The sequence below is a fragment of the Crocuta crocuta genome, unplaced genomic scaffold (genome assembly GCF_008692635.1).
Source record: "Crocuta crocuta isolate KB4526 unplaced genomic scaffold, BGI_CrCroc_1.0 scaffold266, whole genome shotgun sequence".
NCBI lineage: Eukaryota > Metazoa > Chordata > Mammalia > Carnivora > Hyaenidae > Crocuta > Crocuta crocuta.
The window spans coordinates 5,470,335-5,496,009 of NW_027531005.1; the positions used below are offsets into that span (position 1 = coordinate 5,470,335).

At 41.0% G+C, this 25,675-nt stretch overlaps 1 protein-coding gene across 1 annotated transcript in view; it reads left to right on the plus strand.

Moving 5' to 3' along the window:
- The window catches only part of COPG2 (coat protein complex I subunit gamma 2), a 107,668-nt gene that overhangs the window by 18,435 nt on the left and 63,558 nt on the right, over positions 1-25,675 (plus strand). The window contains exons 5-9 of the mRNA XM_077770726.1: positions 939-1,018; positions 9,814-9,889; positions 11,369-11,461; positions 12,327-12,413; positions 13,458-13,615. Of these exons, the coding sequence (XP_077626852.1) occupies positions 939-1,018; positions 9,814-9,889; positions 11,369-11,461; positions 12,327-12,413; positions 13,458-13,615 (494 nt within the window). The remainder of the gene's footprint in view (positions 1-938; positions 1,019-9,813; positions 9,890-11,368; positions 11,462-12,326; positions 12,414-13,457; positions 13,616-25,675) is intronic.

The window sequence follows — 25,675 nt, forward strand, 5'->3', positions numbered from 1 at the left end:
CCCTTCCCTTAGTGGGCTCACTAGTATCCACCAGGTTCTTTCTACAGTTTGGAGTCTGGACCTGGGTATGATGTATTTGAGTTTCACTATTTATAAGAAACGTGACGTTGCTTGGTAGGGAACGAGGCTAGACTAGGTAGAGGAACCAGTGCCCATAGTGTATGAATAAACGAGAGAGCAGGGGAGGAGGAAGGTTGATGAAACCTTACTATTGGTAAGTAGCAGTTACTTTAGATCCAGGTATCCTTCTAGAAATCTTGATAATTGAAAGTGGAAGTTGGTTATACAAGCACAAATACTTCAAGGAAAAACATCTATATTGCTGGACTGAGGAAGATACAGAGTCTGTATGTCTCTCCGTCCATGTATTTTTTTAAAATTTTTAATGTTTTATTTATTTTTGAGAGAGAGATAGAGACAGAGTGAGCAGGGGAAGGTCAGAGAGAGAGAGACAGTCACAGAATCTGAAGACAGGCTCTGAGCTAGCTGTCAGCACAGAGCCCGGCGCGGGGCTCGAACCCACGCACCCTGAGACCATGACCTGAGCTGAAGTCAGATGCTTAACCGACTGAGCCACCCAGGCACCCCTCCATCCATATATTTAAAGAGTTCTAAAAATATATTTTCCAGGATAAGCCTTTAACACTCTGAGAAACATCTGTCTTCGGATTCACACTGTCCAAGTTTGGATCTCTGTATAATTAACTGGATTTTAAAACTTTCACCTAGATGTGTGTCAGTGCAGCAGTTACTTGTTTAGGAAACTAGTATTCTGAATGTTATCTCATCCAGGTATTTTTAAAAAGATTCTTTTCAGTAGATGAGAATCTTTTTAAGAGTAATGTTCTAAATATATCTACTTGAGGCTCTCACTTCAAATAGTTTAAAGAACCATTTCCTTATGAATAACCTGTTGCCTTTTATAAATAATTTTTCAGCAAACACTGAGAAGAATGTGCTATCTCACCATCAAAGAAATGGCTACAATCTCTGAGGATGTGATAATTGTCACAAGCAGGTATGCGAATGATCAGAACCTAGGAGGGGGTTCTTCTATATTTAGTGGAGTATTTGTTCTTTTTCTATTAATTTTATTTTTTTGATTGTAAGGAAGCCAATAGAAATTTATATATGTATACACACACACACACACACACACACACACACACCTTACGGCATTCTTTCCTAAACTGTGATATAAAATATTAACAATAAGTATATTAAAAAGCTAATATAATATGTAAAGAACTCTTCAAGTTCAAAAAAAATTCCAAGTAATAATTCATAAAATACCTAATGTAAAGGATCTGATTGGTTTTAGTCATTTTCACTGTAACCAAAAAGCAAATTAAAAGCTCTGGTGAGTTACAAAATTTCACCCATCAAATTGGCAAAGAAGAAAAAAGACAGTAGGTATTTGTAAGGGAGACTCATATTCTTGTACATTACAGGAGGCAGAATAATAAATTGATTCAGTTTTTCTAGAAAGCAGTTTGGCAGCATTTGTTGAACATTTGAAAAGGTTTATCCCTTTGTGTGTGTGTGTGTTTTTAATGTTTATTTATTTTGAGAGAGAACACATGCGGGTGGGAGAGGGGCAGAGAGAAAGGAAGAGAGAGAGAATCCCAAGCAGGCTCCACTCTGTCAGTGCAGACAGAGCCCGGCGAGGGGCTCGATCCCACGAACCGTGAGATCATGACCTGAGCCGAAACCAAGAGTTGGACGATTAACCTACTGAGCCACCCAGGTGCCCATGGTTTATCCCTTTGACCCAGTAATGCCACATCAATGGAATTATGGTCAGAAAATAATCAGAGATAGCACCGAAAGATTTATATATAATAATGCTCATTGCAACAGTTTATGCTAGCAAAAACGATGATATAACTTAGATATATGCCATTGTTAAATATTATTTAATTAGCCATGTTATCAGATTAGAAGATACTTTAATTTTTTGAAAATATTTTTGTAACATCTTTAATGATATGGAAAAGTCCTCACAAAGTCCTAAGAGTTGGATTCAAGTTTATGTATTTTATATAGTCTCCCTTTTAGAAATATTTTATGTACATATATAAGAATATGTGGATGGAAATATGCTAATATATTACCAGTAGGTTATCTCTGGGTGTTTGGGATTGTGGCTGTTTCTTTTCTTTAAAATTTTGATTTCCAAATGTAGAATGAGTTTGTATAACACATTCACACACACCAAATGGTATTTCAAAAAGAATTGCCTTCCTAATTATTAATTATAATTCATTTAAGTGAATTTGGTTTTTGTAGAACAAAATGAATTTTGGAGGAGGGTGCTCGCTTTTAACTAGCAGTTGTATGGAATATAGTGGCCGTGAGTAAAGCTTTCAGCTGAAAAGAACAGAAAGCCCGATGCAGTCACTAGGCATAGAATCGCTAGCGTTGGTTCAGCAGCGCAACAGCGTGCGGGCTGGTGTCTCTTGAATCTCACATTGTTGCAGAAGAGGTGCCTGAATGGCTGGCAATGCACCATTCAAGGTGGGAGGGGCACCGGGAAAGGGGCCAGGGAGCGCCCGCACCATCTGCCTCTTTTATCAGGTATGCAGTAGCTTTTCCCAAGGCAATTTTTAGATTTCATTGGACACAGCTGTGTGCTACGACCACGGTTAGGACCAGGAAAGTGACTATTTAGCTCTTAAAGCCCCAAGTATCAGGGGCAGGCAAGGGAGAAGGGGTTGAGAATGGGCATTGGATTAGTTAGCTAACAATATCTGCCACAAGTAACAGACAGAAAAGTCTTGATTGCTCTACTCACTAAATATTGGAAAAATTAAAAATAGATCAGGGGTTTTTGTTTGTTTAGCTGTTAGTCCTTTTCTCCGAATCCTGTTAGGCTGCCATGAGTTAGGGTTTGCTTCTAGCTCATTTCAAGTGATTAGTAGATGTAGTAAGCACAATAATGGCCCCTCCAAAGATATCCCTGGCCTGATTCCCAGGATCTGCCAATATGTTACATTGCATTGTGCAGCAAAGGGGAAATGAAGTTGCCAATCAGCAGGTAGGGCGAATAGTGCGGATTATCCAGGTGGGCCCTATAAAGATAAGGATGCTTAAAAGTGGAGGAGGGAAGCGGAAGGGTCAGGGAGGAGACGTGATGAGGGAAGCAGGTCACAGATACAGTGTTGCTGGATTTGGAGCTGGAGGAAGGGGGCCGGGAGCCACAGAGTGTGGGGGCCTCTAGCAGTTGGAAAAGGCAGGGAAATGGGATTCCCCCTACAGCTCAGAAAGGAATGTAACCCTGCCGACACGAGTGAGACCTGTGTTGGATTTCTAACTCACAGAGCCGTAAGCTACAGAAATGAATGTCTTCTGTCTCGAAGTTTGTGGTCATTTGTTACAGCAACAACAGAAAAGCCTAGGTTTTGTAACATATTCGGGTGTCAGTACAGCACATTGTATACTTTCTAATTTTACGATGTCATCTGCCAATTATGTCTCAAAGCAGCGGGGAGAGATTAGTAGAGGTTTCTGTATCCTTGGAGTGGGGTGCTATCATAGCAAATACCTAGAATGTGGAAGTGGCTTTGGAATTGGGCAATGAGTAGATGCGTGAGGAATTTTGAGGAGCGTGACAGAAAAAGCCGACACTGCCCGGAACAGAATGTTGTTAGCAGCCTGGATGTGCATGACTGGTAGACTCAGAAAGAAGTGAGGAGTAAACATTTAGCATAGTAGACCACGCTCAGATTGTCAGTGGAAATATGGACGCTAAATGCGCTGCTGGGGAGGGCTCAGAAGGAGATGAGGACGGTGTTAGGTACTAGAGGGAAGGGAGCCCTTGTCCTGTAGTGGCAGAAAGCTTAGGATTGTGCCCTGAAGTTATACAGAAATCAGGACTCGTGAGCTTGGCTCTTTAACTGAGGTTTCCAGAGGGTTGAGGTGCATGCGGCCTGGTTTCTTTTTGTCACTTATAGTAACACTTGGGAGTAGAGAAATAAATCGAACCAGGTGTTCTTCACAAGTGCTAACTCATTATGTTGTGCACCTGAAACTGATAGGTTCTAGGTCAATCAGACCAAGGAAAAAACCAAAAAACAAAAAACCTAGGGCATTTCATTTTGGAAATTCTCAGCCTGCCCAAACTGCAAAGGATGCTAAAATCCAGAGATCCAGGGGTGCCTGGGTGGCTCAGTCGGTTAAGCGTCTGACTTCGGCTCAGGTCATGATCTCACGGTTCATGGGTTCAAGCCCGCGTCAGGCTCTGTGCTGACAGCTAGCTCAGAGTCTGGAGCCTACTTCAGGTTCTGTATCTCTCTCTCTCTCTCTGACCTTCCCTTGCTCACGCTGCCTTTCTTTCTCTCTCTCTCTCTGTCTCTCTCTCTCTCTCCTTCTCAGAAATAAATTAAAAAAATAAAATAAAATCCAGAGATCCAGTAGGAAAGTATGCTCTAGAGGAAAAGTCAAAGGAGTTACTCCACAGCCTTTTGCTAACACTTCAGAAGGATGAAAAGGTCAGAGTCTTCACTCACACAAAACACTCTGAAGAGATGAAGGGTGTGACTCAGAGATTCCCTCTGCATCTAAGCAGAAGCCAGAAATAGAGATGGGGTTACTTAGGCAAGATCTGTGGTGGAGGCTCTTGCCTGGTGGAGCGAGTCTCTGTCCTGCGGGGCCTTTGAGAATCTTATACCGGCAACACTGCCAGCGTGGCCCGAAAGGGACAGAGGGAGGACCGAGTGAGAGAAGGTGGTCAGAATCCCAAATTCTACAGCAGGATACAGGCCGAGAAGACCGAAGACTTTAAACACATGCTGCCCTTTATTAAGAAAAAAAAAAAAAAGCTGGGGGAAGGAAGGAGGCCCCTGAGGCCGGGGGAGCAGGACCATAGAGGAGCTGAGAATTGCTGTCCGGCACCTGAAACCTCTTCCAGCCTGCTTGGCTGGGTTTCCGAACTGCTTGGGACCAGGGACTTTTTTAAAAAAAAAAAAAAAAACTTCTTCCCCATTCCCTTTTCTCTTTGTGAACAGAAATGTCTGTAACTATGATCCTGGGGTGGCCCCGCCGTTGTATTTTGGGAGCAGAGGACTTGCTTTCTAGTTTCAAGGGCCCACAGGTGGAGAGGCATTTTGCCCCAGCAGAGTCTCCCCAGGCTCCCCCTTACCTAATTGAGAGGATTTTGATGATAAGGTTAGGAATTTTGAATCTGCGGGACTTAGATGAACTTTTGGACTTTGAGTTGGTGCTGTAAAGTGTTGAGATTTGGGTGGAACTCAGTCTTGTCTGCGAGGTAGATGCAACCCCTGCTGACACAGCGATTCTAGCCCAGTGAGACCCACGTTGGACTTCTGACCTATGGAAGCATAAGATGATAAAATTTTGTTTTAGGCCACTAATTGTGGCCATCCGAGATGCAGGCATAGAGAACTACTAGAGATGGCCATTCTGCGTGTGTAGACAAGTGTGCCCTTGCTGAGAAACCATGGTGATTAAGAAAACCTGAGGGGTAAACCCCTCCCTAAAGAGTATATGAGTGACCAGTAAATACATGGAATGTCCTTGATGTTATTAGTCATCAGGGAAATGCAGACTAAAACCCCTGTGAGCTATCATTCCATACCCAATAGAATCTAGGTTCAAATCACAAAGCCTGGCAGCACCAAAGTCAGAGAGCCTGCCCCAACACCAGGTACCTTGTGGGGGGGGCGGGGTGTAGGATGGTACAACTGCCTTAGAAAAACTGATGCAGAAAATTTGTAAGAGGAAAAAATAACTTAAAGCCCTAGAAGGCTCAAAGTACACTTGAACAAATATAAATGTTTTGGAATGGATCAGTTAAACAGTAAAAAGATTTCAATCCTCTCTAAATTTGTGAGTTCAGTGCAGTCTCAGTGAAGCACTCAACAGGCTATATATTTTGAATGTAGAAAAATTGATACTAACGTTTATGCCAAAAAACACAAATTTAAGAATAGCCAGGAAATAAGTGTGAAAGAAAAACTGGGAGCTCTACCCGTCAGTGAAACATTAAGGCCTGAACACTTAAAACCGTGTGGTTCTGGCACATGGATAGACAGACCAGAGGAATAAGGTTGTGTGATCACTTTGTAATGTGTCACCATGGCCGTGCTGATCTACATTTTCTAAGTTTTTTGGTACACATGTATAGAATTAGACCCAAATACACATAGAAACTTCGTAGATGGCAAAGGTGGTATCTCTGATCACTCGGGTTAAACACTGGGGTACTTTCTAATATATGATGCTGGGACAATGGAGTAGGCACTTGAGAAAAGATAAAATTAGATCCATAATTCACATCCTATGCATGAATAAACTCTAAAAGGATAAGGAATATAAATTTTGGGGCACCTGGGTGGCTCAGTTGGTTAAGCGTCCGACTTCGGCTCAGGTCATGATCTCGTGGTTCGTGGGTTCGAGCCCCATGTCAGGCTCTGTGCTGACAGCCAGCTCAGAGCCTGGAGCCTGTTTCAGATTCTGTATCTCTCTCTCTCTCTCTCTCTCTCTGGCCCTCCCCTGCTCACACTGTCTCTCTCTCTCTCTCAGAAAAAAAAACTTAAAAAAAAAAAAGGAATATAAATTTTACAAATGAAAGCATGCAAGTACTAGAACATGAGTGTGTTCCTCTTTAACCTTGCTGTAGGGAAAAGCTTTGTTAGGACTACAGTTCCTGAGGCAGTTGAAGAAAAGATTGATAAATTTGTGTAAGTTTCTCTTAATTACATGGCAGACACACCAACTAGAAGATGGTCCGTGGGTTTTCAGTAGGTCTGAGTTGTGGTGCGGTTTCTTACATTCATGGTATCCTACGTGACCTCGCCACTCATTTTCTGGCAAAAGCAGTGTGACAGTGGGCTCCTGACCAGCAGACCCAATAGTTTTACCGTATTCTGTTAGGAGCAGAGAGCCTAATGTAATGGCTCAGTTGAGGTAGCAGTTTGGAGATGGGGCCCTTTGAAGTCGGAGAATTCTCCTCAAGGTTGAAGTATGTGCATTAAATTGATGGTCAGTGTATGATCTTGTCCCCAAGAAGTACAATATGTGGGTCCAGGAATGGAGAGGTGGAAGTAGGACTCGCACCTGTCACCCTTGTTCCTAGTGACCCACCTGTAGAAGTGAGGCCTCCCCTCCCCACCCGGGATGCGAGTTAAAGGCCCTGGCTCCCAAGGGACCATGTTTTCAGTGATGAACAGGGAGAGGCGTTTAACCCATTGACTCCTGGTTCCTGCCGTTTGAGGATTGCCTTCACCACAGAAATATCCCCCACTTCTGGATCTACACGTCTGAATGACAAGCTGGCAGCCACAGGCACCACCCACTCCAGTGTCTGAGACGTCCTGGGGCAGCAAAGTGAGCCAGTTTGCACATTTAATATGATGACTACTGTTGGGTCACTTTGGATTCTTTATGCTGGTGGACCAGCTGGTAAGGAAAGGAGCTGTGTGCTCGTAGAAGTAATTGACATCGATCCCTGTCAGGAGCTAGGCTTGTTGCTCTACAAACGTGGAAGCAAGGACTATATCTAGAATTCAAGGTACTGTGTACTTAAGCCTATTTTGATGTGTTCGTGCCTGAGACCATGGTGAGTAGAGAATGGGGAACAGCCGGTGGTCCAGCCGTGGTAAATCTCCAACAAAGAGCTCAGATCCTTTGGGATAAAGGTTTGAGTCACCTATCAGACACCTGGCCAAGATGAGATAAAGTGCTGGCTAAGCGTGCGGGGAATCTAGAATGGGCGATTATGGGAAGATGGTGAATATCTCTTACAGCTTAGGAATGAGTTGTAGCAGTAGGGATTGTGCCATATGCCACTCATTTGCCGATATCTTGTAGAAACAGTAGATGGTTACCATCTTGAAGGCTCAGTGACAGGTTAGATTTAATGGAGGACATGTTCAAATTTGAGGGACGCAAGGGATGGACTGTTCTGGATGCTGCTTTGGAGCCACCTCACATTTTCTCAGGCCTTCCCTCTGATGCTAGCTGTGCTGGTGCCCAGCTGTTCTGTAGAGGGGCCAGCTCACCCGCATGAATAGTGCCTTGCTGAGCATGCACCGTGTGTTTCGCTTCTTGCCCCACTGTTTCTCTGGCATTTCAGTGTGGGCACTCCTTGGAACTCGCACGTGGGAGGTAACATGTGAATGTTGACCAGATGAGGAGGCAGCACTCTGGGGTTAACTGTCAGCCAGTGGTGAAGAGCTAGTGGATAAATTCCTTCCTTTTCATCTCTTGGAAATGTGGTTCCAACGTGTATTTCGTAAGCCACCTCAGAAGGTGGCTCCTCAAATAACCAGTTGCCCATGGCGGTGACCTACTAGAAAAATTCCTTTGTATTAGTTTCCTTCCTTCTTTGTTCACCTCCCTGTCTTCCCTTCCCTCAAACACATTCCCAAATAAACTGCCTGTCTGTAGGCCTTTGTCGGGGCAGCCCAAACTAGGACCTGAAGCAAGCAGTTGGCAAACTGTGGCCCATGGCAAAAACTGCTGCCTCATTTTGTAAATAAAGTTTTATTGGAACACAGCCATGCCCATTTTTTTTCATGTATTATGCATGACTGCTTTCATGCCATGTACAAGCCAAGGAGAGAGACCTCAGAAGAAACAACCTGCCAAGCCTCACTTTTTATCTAATTGGAAAAATGCAAATATCTGTAAAAAAGACTGATTGATAAATTATTTATATCCCAACAGTGGAAATATGTGCTACCATTAAAATGACATTTTAGATATATTTGGGTTTTTTAAAACATAGAGATACCTAACATTTTGTAAAGTCTGCCAATATGGAAAGATACTTAAAATATATTAAGTGAAAAAGGAAGGTGTCAGAAGAGTGGAGATTCATTTGCATGCATTTTAATGTCTCTGTGGTCATATACACTTTTTAAGAAGTTTTTTTAAGAAAAACATAAGCAACTGTTCACAGTGACTGTCTTTAGTTGAGTGGCACTACTACCGGCTAGGGTAGGTGAGGCAGAGCTTAGACTTCATATTTTTTTTTTTTCTGAATGTTTTGAAAGTGTACTCTAATATGAAAATGCTTTTCATAAAAATAATTTTTCATAAAAAATAAATTGAAGGACTATCAGTTCTTCACAAATTTCTCCTCATGGCATCCTGATGGAGTGAGTTGGAGTTGGAGGCCATTTTGGATTCTGTGAGGGGAGGCAAGTGGGGGAGGGGATAGATAGTCATTTTGGGGGCAGTGTAAATACAGAGGACAGGGACAGGAAGATAAGAGGGTGAATAATGTATAAAGGCTAAAAACCTCTTTGAAGTATGGATGTGAAATTTAGTAGGTCTGTCTACACTCCTCTGCTTATTTTTGAAACTCCATGGAAAGATCTGAAGCCATAGACAACTGTCACTTTAGAAAGCTGTGCCTGTGAGAGAGAGCACGACTTCATGAGTTCATTATTTTAGTCAGGTTCTTTTACAGAGTTGTCTAGTCTGATGGATTTTTAGGATTTGGGGGATTTCAGCCTGTAGCTCTCTATACCATTGCCTTCATTTTTTATGCCAGTTACCAGTATCTAAAATGATACATTTCATTTATGTGATATATTATCTCTTCTCATTAGTACATTAGCTCCGTGAAGGCAAAGACTTTGATTTGCTCGCTGCTGTATTCTTAAGATTTAGAACAGCGCTCTATCCAACAGTTTTAATATTTACCCAGAGAGGACACTCAATAAATATTCGCTGAATTAGTAGCTGCATTAAGGTAATTATGGGGGGCAGTTGGAATTAGCTAGGGGCGGACTCCACAGAAGAGATGTTAATTGATTTCATGGTAACTCATTTGCTCTTTCTTAGTCTGACTAAGGACATGACTGGAAAGGAAGATGTGTACCGAGGCCCAGCCATCCGGGCTCTCTGCAGAATCACTGATGTAAGTTCTCTTTGTTTACTGAGGCATCAAAGGGGAACACTGTGTTTATCTACAGGTGGCCATGCAAATTTACTAGGATTCCCTAGTCTCGACTTGGTGAATCTTCAGTATTAGAGAAACATGACTGCCAGAAAGGCTTTTGTGCCTCCTGGGTCTTATTTTTCCATTTAGATTGTCTTTTCCTTTTGTTTGTTGAGATTAGTCTATTTCTCTCTACATTTGCCCCCATGGAATTTTGTTGTAGTCAGGGAACATTGCTTGCAGGAAACCAAAACCCATTTGAATTTACCTTTTTTTTTTTTTTTAAGTAGCTTTATTATAGGATCTGGATGTCCTGAGAATTTGAGGTAAAGCTTACAACAAATGACAGAGCAAGAAACAGGGCAACTTTAAGGAACTCAACAGCAAGATTTCTCCGATATTTACTATTGTGATCCATCACTTGCAGGGCTCAGGCCTCCTCATTCATATATTCGATAGAGAGAACCTGGTTAACCATCAGCCAGCCAGTGGCTTGTAAGCACAATTGGCCTGAGTCAGGTGTTTAATCTTGACTCTGTCCCTCACACCTGGAGGGATGATGTTAGGCTGTCCTTTCCCAGGAACTCTGAATAGGAAAGGTTATAAAATGAAGGGCAGGCTGGGCATTGCCAAACATTTTATTGAATAATATTTCAGCTCTATTCACGCTTGGGCATATTTTATGTGCATGTTTACAGTCTTCTCAAGTCTTAAAGGTTGAATGGGAGCAAATGGTAAATCTGGATCCTAGAAGGAGTAATAGAAATGGGGTGATGTTTTTTGCTGCTCAGCTGTGTTGCTGTGGTTGCCTTTGTTTTAGTATTAAATCAGTTAGCATAAGAGCAGACACTGCCCACACTAGCAGTAGCCTGTCTTTGAGTATTGATCTCCGTTTGTTTACATATCTTCATCTGCTGCTGCCTTCACAGTGCTAAGCTTTCTTCCAGTTAATATTAAAAAGAACTTTATTTGCAGAGGAGGTCATATTGAGGACTCACTATGGTAGCATATTAAACATGTAATTTCTTAGGTATCTAAAATTATCAGGGATCACATTTGGTTTAGAGAACTTTATGGGAGCCATATAAAATACATCCCCTTCCTGCAGAGATATCTCCAGGATTTCAAAAAGTGGCTCCATCCCCATCTAGGAATGTCTTTTATAACATCCCTGAGAAGTTGAGCCTGTACTTACCCCTGTCCTCAAACTGGGATTCTCCATTTTAAGACCTTTGATTTCATTGTTGAATAGTTAATTTTCTTCCTACCAGTCTTTCTCTTTGAAGATTCAACTTGGTTGTCTAGCTCCCGCCCTCTGCCAGAGAGTTACTCTAGTATATGGTAATCCCTTTACTGAAATCTAAATATTGGCACAAATATATGACTGGGGTTTTGTAAACTATTTTGAAGCGGTGAAGATGTGTGTTTCAACAACTGTTTCTTTCTGAACGTTCTCAGGGAACAATGTTGCAAGCCATTGAAAGATACATGAAGCAGGCCATTGTGGATAAAGTCTCCAGCGTCTCCAGTTCTGCACTGGTGTCTTCCTTAGTAAGTGAACAAGTAGCTGCTTGGCCTGTAAGGGTGCTAAACAAAGTATCCCTATGATTCTCTCAAATGAAACATTCCAAAAACCCTTATCAAGAGTGCTTTATCAGAGCAGCATTACAACAGGCAGTTAAAAAGGTGCAGTGTTCATGTTTGAAAGGTTTTGGTAATCAGAAAGCTATGTTTTATGTATAGAAAAGATCGGGATGAAGTGGCAGACAGAGAAGACACTGAAGGGCGATGATTTTTTTAAAATCTTTTTGTGACCTGAACTTGACCTCTTGCCTCTTTATCCTGTGCTTTCCTTAGTGCCCTGTGTATGCAGTGACCTTCAATCCAAAGCCCCCTGCCTTACTTCTAAATGTCTTACCAGAAAGTGGTCTTTGTTTTAGGAATACCTTTTCTTTCTCTTTATCCAGACAAAATTTATGACAGCCTGTCACTTTGCATTTAGTTAAAATTGGTTGTTAATGTGTGAATGGCTTAGATCCTCTGAATCACAAGAGTTTCTGGTGTGTGTGTGTGTGTGTGTGTGTGTGTGTATATGTGTGTGTGTGTTTGGTCTTTTCAGGTGAGTTTCCTGGAAGTAAAACCTAGAATGTACACATCATTCAAGCACGATTCTATAAACTAGCCCTTTCTTTTCTATCCTTCCCTCCTCATCTCAGCCCACAAATACCTCCTCGTCTTGGAGAAAGTTTCTGGTCTACTAGTTGCGCCGGGAGTAGACTTGAAATAGACTTCTAAAAGCTACAGAGTTGCCCCTTTCATTTGGAAATATCTGTTAGTGATTTTTCTAAGGAAGCCATTTCATGTCTATAAATGTCTAGTGACCATACACTCTGTTCTCACTTTGTTCTGTGTCTAGCACATGATGAAGATAAGCTATGACGTGGTTAAGCGCTGGGTCAATGAAGCCCAAGAAGCTGCTTCCAGTGATAACATTATGGTCCAGGTACTGTGATCAAGTCCCATTAGGTCCTGACCTCAGCTTTCCTTAACCCTTCATTTTAAGGGCAATTTATTGACTCCCTAGATGAGCATTAGCCAAAGTCTAATATTAGGAGGTATCACATTAATTAGAATTACTGTCATAGACCCTGCTAGCTTTTAATAGAAGTTGTAGGAGCATTCAGGAAAGATTCTTAAATTCACTGAGAGTTTGAGATTCTCATTCCAGAGCTCCCTTAACCCTGCATTTCAGTCTCTCACATGAAAAATAATTTGTGAAGAAGGATGTTCGATTCTAAGCTTTTCAGAATTGGGTTATAGTAGACATTACACCAAACGTCGAGGAATTTTACTTTGTGAAACTTGACCATTTTGTTGGGAAGATCTCCTTTGGATATTCATGAATTCCTAATTAAAAGAGAACAAGAGTAAAGTCCGTCACTGTTAGTGTTATGTGACGTACCCCATTTGTATTTGAGAGGATGCTTATTTGTCCCCTTACAATGTTTACAACTTCTGTGGGCATATTTAGTTATGAGGAAATCAAGGAGTGATTTTTTTTTTCTAACCCCCTTGAAGAAACATTCTTGCTCTCTTAACTCTGATCGTTGTGTTTTTACACAAAGTGCCACGATAATTACCCTCCTTAAGTCTGCTTTAGGAGATTAATCCTTTAACTACTAACATGGCCACAGTGACTTAAAGCCACTAACAGAGACCTGTGACACTGGTAAAGCCTTGGACCTGAGCGCCTTTGTGCTAAGGATGTGTGGGGGAGTGCTGAGCCTGCTAGAGCCATCTTCGGATTGTATGTCACCTCTTTAATACTACCTGTCCAATCTGAATCTACAATTTCCGGGGGCCAATCTCTTCTCCTTTCTGTCCTGCCTGCGTTTGATTCAGTACGAAAAAGTTATTCTGTTGGTACACGTTTGACTTGGGTGTCTTTTTACTAAAAATCTAGTTCCATGTGATTTTTGTTTTCCTGGGAGTTTGTCCTCTTCCTCCTCCACTTTCTGGATGTTACATCCTTTTTCTTGTTCTCTAGTACCATGCGTTGGGAGTCCTGTATCACCTTAAAAAGAACGACCGCCTGGCTGTTTCTAAGATGCTGAATAAATTTACTAAATCCGGCCTCAAGTCCCAGTTTGCTTACTGCATGCTCATCCGAATTGCCAGTCGCTTGCTAAAAGAAAATGAAGAGGGGTAAGTGTCTTCACCTAAACCTAAGTAGTTTTTTGTTTGCTGGCTAACATACTCCCAAGAGTCTTTCCTTTGAGGATTTTTTTGGGCCGCGCTCATTTTACAGATTTGGTGTTTTTCAAATTAAGAGAATTCATGGGATTCCAAGTAGTGCAACATTTTTTTTTTTTTTTTACTTTAATGTGTGCTTTGGCGTATGTGTTAATAGATTATGATTGCCAGTAATACAATATGACCCTGATACTGAACAAAAAATACTTACAGATCATAGGCTAGGCAGTAATTCAATGTGAGAGCTGGAGGTGACATTAAGAGTCTTGTTTGTTCCTTTATTTTTATAAAAGAACCTTGAAGTACTGCATTTAATGTCTTACATATTTAAAGGACATGAAGGAGAAAAAGAATTACACATTTGTAAGGCTCTCCTATTGTTCATGAAGTAGTGTTTTGATGGTAGTCTGTGATAATACAAGGATGAATTTTATAATCTCTTGAGTAACCACCAAAAAAAAAAAAAGGAGCTATAATGTAAATATCAACAGAGAAGATGAAGTGAAATATTCAAGTATTTGGTTGAGCTTCCTGCTTCCAGTAATGGTGGAGTAGCTTGGTCATATTAGCCCTACTGCAAACACTTAGATCATCAGTACATAACAGTGCCTCCCCCAAACAGTAGAGCAACTTACCACTATTGAAAGCCTGGATGAGGGGCACCTGGGTGGCTCAGTCAGTTGGGCATCTGACTTCCACTCAGGTCATGATCTCATGGTTCATGGGTTTGAGCCGCACGTTGGGCTCTGTGCTGACAGCCAGCTCAGAGTCTGGAGGCTGTTTCAGATTCTGTGTGTCCCTCTCTCTCTGACCCTCCCCTGCTCATGCCATCTCTCTCTCTCTCTCTCTCTCTCTCAGAAATAAATAAAAACATTAAAAAAAAACAAAAAAACACTGGTGAGTGGTGAAAAGCAGGCAAAAACTAGAGGGAAGTTGATGCCTGGGAGACAGAGCTGTATGAGGTGAGGTCTGTACATTTCTGGCTAGTCTCCTGAAATCCAGAGCTCCTGGAGGTGGGATCACAGAAAGCCATGGTATGTACTGGACAAGAGGGGTCAGAATATACTCTGAGATTGGAAGAGTGATGAAAACCTAGTGTGGAAATCCTGGAAAGTAGGGAGCCACAACTGGGGGACGTCCTCAAATCAATTTCAAACTCTGCAAAAATCCTTAACTACAGTACAAGTCTTTGGGGGAAGACTTAGGAAGCTTGGCAGCTGTGACCTGAAAGAACTGAATGGAGAATTCAGGTGCACCTCGTGATGGAGGAGATAAAGTCTGGAGTTTGATGCTGGCCAAGTTAATTGCCTGCTAGAGAAACATCGTAAATTCTAGAGTCTTTGCATCCTGTCATTCACAATGTTTATATACAGTAAAAAAAAAAAAAAAAAAAAAAAAAAAAAAAAGAGAAAAGTGCAAAGAGTTTAGAAAATGTGACCAATAGTTAAGAGAAAAAGCAGTTAATAGGCATGGATTCCTATATGAACTAGACATTGGAGATAGCAGATAAAAGCTTTAACAGATTTATAAAAGATGCCTTAGGGGCGCCTGGGTGGCTTAGTCGGTTAAACGTCCGACTTTCACTTAGGTCATGATCTTGCGGTTCCTGGGTTCAAGCCCCGCGTCGGGCTCTGTGCTGATTGCCAGCTCAGAGCCTGGAGTCTGTTTCAGTCTGTGATTCCCTCTCTCTCTGACCCTCCCCTGCTCACACTGTCTCTCTCTCTCTCCTAGAAATAAAAAAAACATTTAAAAAAAAAAAAAAGATGCCTTAAAGACTTTAGTGGGAGATAGTGATAATGAGCAGGGGAAATGAAAAGCTCTAGAATTTCTTTTTAGTTTTATGAAGTCCTGTATCAGTTAGAATTCGACCAGAGAAGCAGAACCCAAGGCAGATAAATGTATAAAGAGATTTATTACAAGGAATTGGCATTTGCAGCTGGGGACTTGCTAAGCAAGTCCAAGGTGCATAGGACGGGCTGGAACTCACAGGCACAGGCTGAAGCCGTTGTCCGCTGGTGGAATTTGTCACCTCACATTTTACTATAAGCAGCAAGACAAAACCAGGTCACACCTTCAACACTTTCCTTGGAAATTTCCTCAAGCAGAGAGCCAAGTTGATCATCTACAGGTTATGCTTTCCACATAACTTGTAGGACACAGTTTCGCTCCTCTCTCCACTACCCTGTAACAAGGATCCACCCTCTTTCAGTTCACAGTAACTTGTTCTTCTTCCTTCTCTGCTCTCACGGGGTCCTCTAAGACTAGATTTCTTTTTAATTCCAGTATAGTTAGCATACAGTGTCCTATTAGTTTCCGGTGTACAGTATAGTCCTTCAGGAATTCTATACGTGACTCAGTGCTCAGCACAATAAGCGTACACTTAATCCCCTTTGCCTGTTTTCCCATCCCCCCACCCACCTTCTCTGCTAACCACCAGTTTGTTCTCTGTAGTTAATTAAGAGTCCGTTTCTTGGTTTGCCTCTCTCCCTCGTTTTTTGTTTTGTTTTTTGTTTCTTAAATTACATATATAGGTGAAATCATATAATATTTTTGTCTTTGACCTATTTCTCTTGGCATTGTACTCTTGAGCTCCATCCATGTTGCAAATGGCAAGAGTTCATTCTTCTTATGGCTGAATAGTATTCCATTGTGCACATATACCATATCTTCTTTATCCATTAATCTGTCAGTAGATACTTGGGCTGCTTCCATAGTTTGGCTATTGTAAATAATGCTGCAGTTAACACAGGGGTGCATATATATCGAATATATCGAATTCGTGTTTTTGTATTCTTTGGGTAAATACCCAGTGGTTGTGATGACTGAATCATAGGATAGTTCTATTTTTAACTTTTTGAGAAAACTCCATATTGTCTTCCACAGCGGCTCACCAGTTTGCATGCCCACCAACGGTGCATGAAGGTTCCTTTTTCTCTGCATTCTTGCCAACACCAGTTATTTGTTGTGTTTTTAAAGCCATTCTGACAGGTGTGAGGTAGTATCTCCTTGTGTTTTGACTTGCATTTTCCTGGTCATACATGATGTGGAGCATCTTTTCATATGTCTATTGGCCATCTATATGTCGTCTTCAGAAAAATGTCTCTGTTCATGTCTTCTGCCCATTTTTTAATTGGATTTTTTGTTTTCTGGCTGTTGAGTTTTTTAAGTTCTTCACATATTTTGGATCCTAACCCTTTACCCAATAGATCATTTGCAAATATTTTCTCCCATTTAGTAGATTGTTTTAGTTTTGCTGATTATTTCCTTTGCTATGCAGAAGTTTTTTATTCTGATAAAATCCCAATGGTTCACTTTTGCTTTTGTTTCCCCTGCCTCAGTAGAACTATCTAGAAAGATGTTGCTATGGCTCGTGTCAGGGGATTACTGCCTGTGCTTTACTTCTAGGATTTTTATGCTTCCAAGTTTCCCATTTAGGTCTTTAATCCATTTTGAGTTTATTTTTGTGTTATGGTGAAAGAAAGTGCTCCAGTTTCATTCTTCTGCAGGTTGCTGTCCAGGTCTCCCAGCGCCATTCGTTGAAAAGACTGTCTTTTTCCCATTGCACATTCTTGCCTCTTTTGTCAAAGATTAATTGACCTTATATTTGTGGGTTTATTCCTGGGCTTTTTATCTTGTCCCATTGATCTGTGTGTCTGTTTTTGTGCCACTGCCATACTGTTTAGATTGCTATAGCTTTGTAGTATAACTTGAAATCTGGAATTGTGATACCTCCAGCTTTGTTGTTCTTTTTCAAGATTGCTTTGGCTATTCAAGGTCTTTTGTGGTTCCATACAAATTTTAGGATTATTCTAACTCTGTGCAAAATGCTGTTGGTATTTTGATAGGGATTGCATTAAATCTGTAGATCATTTTGGGTAGAACAATATTTGTTCTTCCAATACATGAGCATGGAATACCTTTCCATTTCTGTCCTCTTCCATTTCTTTTATCAGTGTTTTATAGTTTTCAGAGTACAGGTCTTTTACCTCCTTGGTTAAGTTTATTCCTAGGTATTTTATTATTTTTGGTATAATTGTAAAAAGAATTGCTTTCTTTTCTGTTTCTTCATTATTAGTGTACAGAAATGCAGTAGATTGCTGTACATCGATGTTTGTTGTTGTTGCTGTTATCCTGTCGCCTTACTGAAATATCAGTCCCAGTAGTTATTTGATATCATCTTTAGGGTTTTCTATATATAGTATAGTATCATGTCATCTGCAAATAGTGAAAGTTTTAGGTCTTTCTTACCAATTTGGATTTCTTTTATTTCTATTTCTTGTCTCATTGCTGTGGCTAGGACTTCCAGTACTATGTGAGTAAATGTGGTGAGAGTGGACATCCTGGTCTAATTCCTGATCTTAGAGGGAAAGCTTTCAGTTTTTTTTTTACCATTGACTATGTTAGCTGTGGGTTTTTCATATATGACCTTTATTGTGTTGAAGTATGATCTCTGTAAACCGACCTTGTTGAGGGTTTTTATCATGAATGGATGTTGTACTTCATCAGATGCTTTTTCTGCATCTGTTGGAATCATATGGTTTTTATCCTTTCTCATGGATGAGATATATCACATTGATTAGCAAATATTTAACCATTTTTGCATCCTGGGAATAAATTCTACTTGATTTGTGGTGAATGATTTTTTAAAAAATAATTTTATTTAATTTTAGAGAGATTGTGAGCAGGGGAGTGGGGCAAAAGGGGAATCTTTTAAAGTATTTTTTAATATATTATTTTTTAAATGTTTATTTATCTTAGAGAGCAGGGGAGGGGCAGAGAGAAGGGGTGAGAGAGAATCTCAAGCAGGCTCTGTGCCGTCAGTGCAGAGCCCGGTGTGGGGCTTGAACTCATGAACCATAAGATCATGACCTTGGTCGAAATCAATAATTGGATGCTTAGCCAACCGAGCCACTAGGCACCCCAGGAGAGAGAATCTTAAGCAGGCTCCACTTATCACAAAGAGTGACACAGGGCTTGATCCCACAACCCTAGGATCGTGACCTGAGCTGAAATCAAGTCAGATGCTCAACTGCTTGAGCCACCCAGGTGCCCCATGAATGATTTTTTTGTTTTGATGGATTGTTGGATTGAATTAGCTAATAGTTTGAGGATCTTTGCTTCTGTGTTTTTCAGAGATGTTGGCCTGTAGTTCTTTCTTTGTAGTGTCTTTATCTGGTTTTGGTATCAGCGAAATAAAAGCCTCATGGTTTTCCTTCCTCTTCTATTTTTTGGAATAGTTGAAAAGAATAGGTATTAACTCTTCCTTAAATGTTTGGTAGAATTCATTTGTGGAGCATCTGGTCCTAGACTTTTGTTTGTTGGCAGTTTTTTGATTATTGATTCAAATTCATTTCTAGTAATCAGTTTAAATTTTCTGTTTCTTCCTGATTCAGTTTTATTTTTATTTAAAAAAATTTTTTAATGTTTATTGAGAGAGAGCATGAGCATGGGAGGGTCAGAGAGAGAGGGAGACACAGGATCTGAAGCAGGCTCCAGGCTCTGAGCTGTCAGCACAGAGCCTGACGCAGGGCTCAAGCTCATGTATTGTGAGATCATAACCTGAGCTGAAGTCGGATGCTTAATCTACTGAGCCACCCAGGCGCCCCGTGATTCAGTTTTAGAAGGTTATGTTTCTAGAAACTTATCCACTTCTTTTAGGTTGTCCAATTTGTTGACATATATTTTTCATAACCTGTTAAAATCCCTTATATTTCTGTAGTTTTGGTTATTTTACCTCTTTCATTTCTGATTTTTAAATTTGAGTCCTTTTATTATTATGAGTCTGGGTAAGGGTTTATCAGTTTTATTGATCTTTTCAAAGAACTAGCTCCTGGCTTCATCGATCTGTTCTATTTTTTAGTTTCTATATCATTTATTTCTGCTCTTATTTCCCTCCTTGGTATTGGTTTTGGATCTTTTTTCTTTTTCTAGCTCTTTTAGGTGTAAGGTCAGGTTGTTTACTGGAGATTTTTCTTGCTTTCTCAGTTAGGTCTATAGTGCTACAAACTTCACTCTTAGAACTTCTTTTGTTGCATCCCAAAGATTTTTGGACTATTGTGTTTTCATTTTCATTTGTCTCCATGTATTTTATTTCCTCTTTGACCGTTTTTGTGTTTTTTTTGTTTTGTTTTGTTTTTTGGCTGACCCTTTCATTGTTTAGTAGCACATTTAACCTCCCTGTATCTGTGCTCGTTTCAGATTTTTTCTTGTGCCTGACTTGTAGTTACAAAGCGTTGCGGTCAGAGAAGATGGATGGAATGGTTTCAGTCTTTCTGAATCTGTTGAGACTTGTTTTGTGGTCTGCCATGTGATCTATTATGGAGAATGTTCCATGTACACTTTAAAAGAATGTGTACTCTGCTGTTTTGGGATGGACTCCAAGACCAGATTTCTATAAGTGGTCTGTGAACCCTCACTGGCAGTGTTCTTTCTATTAGCAGCCTGTTTAAGGCAATTTTGGCTTTCTTCATCGTGCTCCCCGAAATTCTAGAAGCCTTGACTGACCGCTTCCTTCCAAAGACCGTTTCACAGTTTCAGGTTTTTGTTAGACTAGCACGTTACTGTTAGCTACCAAAATCTGAATTGGTTCTTTATTGCTGCCATGACACATTACCACCAATGTCATGGCTATTACAACATTCATATATGATCTCATGGTTCTGTAGGTTAGACACAAATCTCATGGGCTAAGTCAGAATGTTAGCAGGATGCTGCTGCTTACTGGGGGCTTTGGGGAAGAATTCACTTTCAATCTCATTTAAGTTGTTGGCTAAATTCAATCTTTTGTGGTCAAAGATTGGGAGGTCTCTATTTCCTTACTGACCTTCAGGCAGGGGTTGGTCTGTGTCATGTAAGGTAACATATTCGCACATCCCATGGAGGGAGGCATGAACGTCTCCGGAGCCATTCTGCCTGCCGCACAGATGGTAACGGAAATGGGTAGTTGCTGGATAGACTTAGCACCAGACTAGAGGGGGCGAACAAAAGAGTGAAAGAGTTGGTGAATTGAAAGACAGAGTAATAGTAACTAATTTGAAAGAATACAGAAAACAGATTAAAGAAGAATAAACAGCTTCAGAGAACTGTGGGATAATATCAACTGGGTGACACCTGGTGTGTAATTGGAATTCCCGAGGAAGATGGGAGAGACTGGGGCAAAAGAGATGGATGAAGATATAATGAACACATTTCCCAATATACATTTATTCTAGCAGTCCAAGGTTCAGTTAACAATCAAAAATCAACAGAATATTCCCCTTTTAAAAAATAAAGGAGAATAGTCTCAATATCATAGTGGATGCAAAAAAAGCACTTGATAACATTCAGTGACAATTTGTGGTTTAAAAAAATCTCTTTTCAAAGCAAAGAATAGAAGGGAACATCATTATTCTGATAAGGTACCAAAAAAACCTCCAGTAAACTTTATACTTATTGGTGGACTATTAAAGGTTTTCCCCCTTGAGATTTTAAATGAAATAAAGAATGCCCAATAATTCTATTTTTTTTTAGCATCGTTTTACTGGAAGTCACATTTGGTACAATAAGTTAAAAAAAAAAAGATTTGAAAGAGGACATAAAACTGTCGTTGCTGACATGATTTTGTACATAGAAAATGTAAAATCTAGGGGCACCTGGGTGGCTCAGTTGGCTAAGCGTCCAACTTCAGCTCAAGTCATGATCTCACAGCTTGTGGGTTCGAGCCCTGCATTGGGCTCTGTGCTGACAGCTCACGGCCTCCTGCTTCTGATATTGTGTCTTCCTCTCTCTCTTCCCCTCCTGCATGCTCACACAGGCTCGTGCGCTCGCGCTCTCTCTCTCTCTCTCTCTCTCTCTCAAAAATAAACGTTTAAAGAAGAAAATGTAAAGTCTATCCATTAGCTATCAGAATTGATATGTAAATTTATCAAGGTTACTGGATAGGTTAGTATCCAAAACCAGCTTTATTTCTATATTCCAGCAAACAATCAATAAAATAAAATTTTGAAAAGATGGTACCATTTTACTGAAATCAAATCCTTTGGAATAAATCTACCAAAAATTGTGTACATCTCTGCACAGGAAACTATAAAATGTTGAAATAGGACTTGAATAAAGGGAGGGATATATCTTGTTTTTAGAGTGGAATATTCAGTACTACAAAAATGTCACATTTTGTTCCACAGATTCAATGAACCCCCAATCAGAATCTTTGTTGTCTTCATTTAAATATCAAACAGAAATGGATACATTTGTGGGTCAAAAGACCTACCAAGGATACCTTTAGTACTGTTACTCAGTCCAAATAGAAGCAGTCCAAATGTCTGACAATGTTAGAATCAAAAACTAAATGGTATATAGTCATGCGGTAATAGTATACAGCAACGGAGATGGACAAAGTACTATTAAATGCAACCACAATGTGGATAAATTGAAGTCCCACACAAACAGATACAGTCTGTATGGTTCTGTTTGTGTTAATTTCAGACTTGATAGTCAGACTTGATAGACACAACTAACCTATAGCATGAAAAGTTCATATTTATCTGTAGGGCAGAAGCACGCAAGTGTCTAGAAGGTGGCAGGTAGGAAGGCTTCTGAAGTGCTTGAAACATTTTTTCTTTATCATCGTAGGTTTGTAATAATTCACCTTGGATTTAGTTATCTCCTGTTGTATGACAAATTTCTGCAAAACTTAACCGAATTGAAAGGACAGATACTTATTTTCCCACTTGATTGTTGTAGGTCAGAGATTTGGGAGTGTTCCTGGCTGGTTCTGCCTGAGGTCTTTCAGGAGGTGCAGTCAGAGGTTGGCCAAAGTTGGGGTCATCAGAAGACATGAGGGAGGCTGGAGAGTCTGCTTCTGGGGTCGCTCACTCATATGACTGGCGCCTTGGTGCAGGCTGTGGGCAGGACACCTGAGTTCCTTGCTATGTAGACCTCTCCGTAGGGCTGTTCAGTGTCCTCCGGACACATGGCTGGCTTCCCCCGCAGTGAGGGAGACGAGAGCACAAAGTGCAAGTCACAGTTATTTTTAGGACCTAGTCTTCGAAACCACATTCCAACATTTCTGCAGTATTCCATTGGATACAAAGGTCAGCTGTGGTCAGGGTGGCTAGGGACTAGGAAAGGGAACGAATACCAGAAACCAAGAATCACTGGGGCCTCTTCAAGGTCAGCTACTGTATTAGTGTGCTACAATGGCTGTAACAAAATACCACAGACCAGGTGGCTTAAACAACAGAAATTTATTTGCTCACAGTCTGGAGTCTAGGAAATCCACGGTCAGCGTGCCGGGAGGGTTGGTGTCTGATGAGAGCTTTCCCTGGGGTTGCAGAGGGCCACCATCCCACTGTGTGCTCCCATGATCCTTCGGTGCATTTGTGTACACACACACACACACACACACACACACACACACACACACACAGATTGGGGGGCTAGAGCAAGGGCCATGTTGTCTCTCCTTTAAAGATACTAATCTTTTCAGATCAGGACTCCACCTTTATGACCTCATTTAATCTTTCCTACTTCCCTAGAGGCCCCATCTCCAAGTAGAGTCACACTGTGGGTTAGGGCTTGAAGATGAACTTGAGGGGAAGACCGATATTTTGTGTACTTTTCTAAGTTTTTGTGATAATCAAATACAAAGTTAACTGTCTTAAATGGCTGATCATTTTGCAGACCTGTAGAAAGATACGATCTTTAGAGTAAACGTGCGTGTGCACGCACACAGCACCAATCGCTAAGCAGAATGAAGTGTAAAGATAAGTAAACAAGCACATTCTAACACTGAATCTTTTTTTAACAAGGATAAAGAGAAAACTAAAAATTATATGAAAACAAAGGTATTTAACCCATAGTTTTACTTAACGGTTTCTTTGTGGCATTGCATACAAGGCAGCAACGGTGTCTTCGCAGTGCTGTGGGAAGAGAACTGTCAAACTAGAATTGTATACTCAGCCAAACTATCATTCAGCCATGAGGGTGAAAGAAGGTAGTTTTAAACATAAGGATTTACTATCAATAGTTTATCACTTTGTAAGAATTATTCATAGATTTACTCCATCATGAACAAACACTCAGAAGGCAGCAATGGGACTGAAGGAGTAAGACGAACATGGAGTTAGTATAAGCAGTAGTAGTTATAAATAGATGATATTTTAACTTTTAAAAATTTAATAACAAGGGGTGCCTGGGTGGCTCAGTCGGTTAAGCGTCTGACTTCGGCTCAGGTCATGATCTCATGGTTCATGGGTTCGAGCCCCATGTCGGGCTCTGTGCTGACAGCTAGCTCAGAACCTGGAGCCTGTTTCAGATTCTGTGTCTCCCTCTCTCTCTGACCCTCCCCTGCTCACTTGCGCTCGCTTACCTGCTCGCGCTCTCTCTCTTGCAAATTAAAATAAAATAACAAGCTCAAAGTTTCCAGAAGGCAGCAATATCATAAATAATGGTATAGAAGGAGGTTTTACACGGAAGTAAAACCGTGCTACATTTGTTTTGGTCTGGTTTGGGAGGAATATGTTGTTAATTATTCTTAAATATTTATTCTCTACCCCCAACGTGGGGCTTGAATGCACGACCCCCAAGATCAAGAGTTGCGTGCTCTCCTGACTGATCCAGTCGGGTGCCCCCAGATGTTACTTATTAATGTTAAACTTTGTCAGAAAAATATACGCATTAGTAACTAAGAATATAAATGGAATGCAAAGCTTTAAAAATGTTAAATAGGAGCACCTGGGTGGCTCAGTTGGTTAAGCATCTGACTCTTGACTTCAGCTCAGGTCCTGATCTCACAGTTTGTGAGATGGAGGTCCACATCAGGCTCTCCCTTGACAGCAAAGAGCCTGATTGGGATTTTCTCTCTCCCCCCAGCCCCCCGCCCCCTCCCACCTGCACACATGTGTGCTCTCTCTCTCTCTCACTCAAAATAAATAAAAACATTAAAATAATAAAAGTGTTGAAATAAAAATGGAATGAAGAAGATTTGATTGAAAGTTAATGGAAAACAATGGAGTATATAAATAGAAGAAAACAAAATCGGGAAGAATTCAGTGTAAATGTATTATCTTTTGCCGTGTGACAAATCAGTGCCAGATTTAGCAGCTTATAACAGACATCCTCTCTTAGTGTCTGTGGTCAGGGATCTGCAAGTGGCTTAGCTTCTGGTTTGGGTCCAGGGTCCTCATGAAACTGCAGTGAAGCCACCAGCTAGAGCTGCACTCACCTCGGTCTGGAAGATCCCCTTCCTGTTTCCCTCCTGTAGTTGTTGACAAGCCTCAGTTTCTCCCTGGCTGTTGGCCAGATGCTTCCGTTTCTCACTTTGGCAGCATCCCCGTAGGCTGCTTGAATGTCCCCACAGCATGGTAGTGGCTTTTCCCAAAGTAAGTGAACAAGAGGAGAGGCTCTGATTACCGAATCTTGAAAGTGACCTGCCCTCACCTCTGGTGTGTTCTCTTAGTTACAGACACTGCGTCTGGTATCAGGTGGTATAAGGTATTTGGGGGGGGATCTTCACAGAGGCTGCCTAGCAAACAAAAGCATTTCTAATTAATTGTAATAAATGTAAGTGGGCTTACTGACATTATTAAAGGATTACCTATTAAAAGAGTATCTGGTCAGGGAAAGAAAATTAGAGATCTATGGCCTTTCAGAAAAGACACGTCTAAACAAAAGGACAAGGAAACATTAAAATGTATCAAAAATACACACTTAATGTATGCTAACACTAATTGCTGCTTAGCAATAGTAATACAAGTCAGAATAGAAGTCAGGATTTAGAGCGTTAAAAAGGACACAGTGGGATTTTGTACTGTGACAAAAGAAATGATCTAAAAAATGATATAACGGGCCGCCTGGGTGGCTCAGTCGGTTAGGCGTCTGACTTCGGCTCAGGTCATGCTCTCACGGTCTGTGGGTTCGAGCCCCACATCGGGCTCTGCTGACAGCTCCGAGCCTGGAGCCTGCTTCAGATTCTGTCTCCCTCTCTCTGCCCCTCTCCAGCTCATGCTCTGTCTCTGTCTCAAAAATAAATAC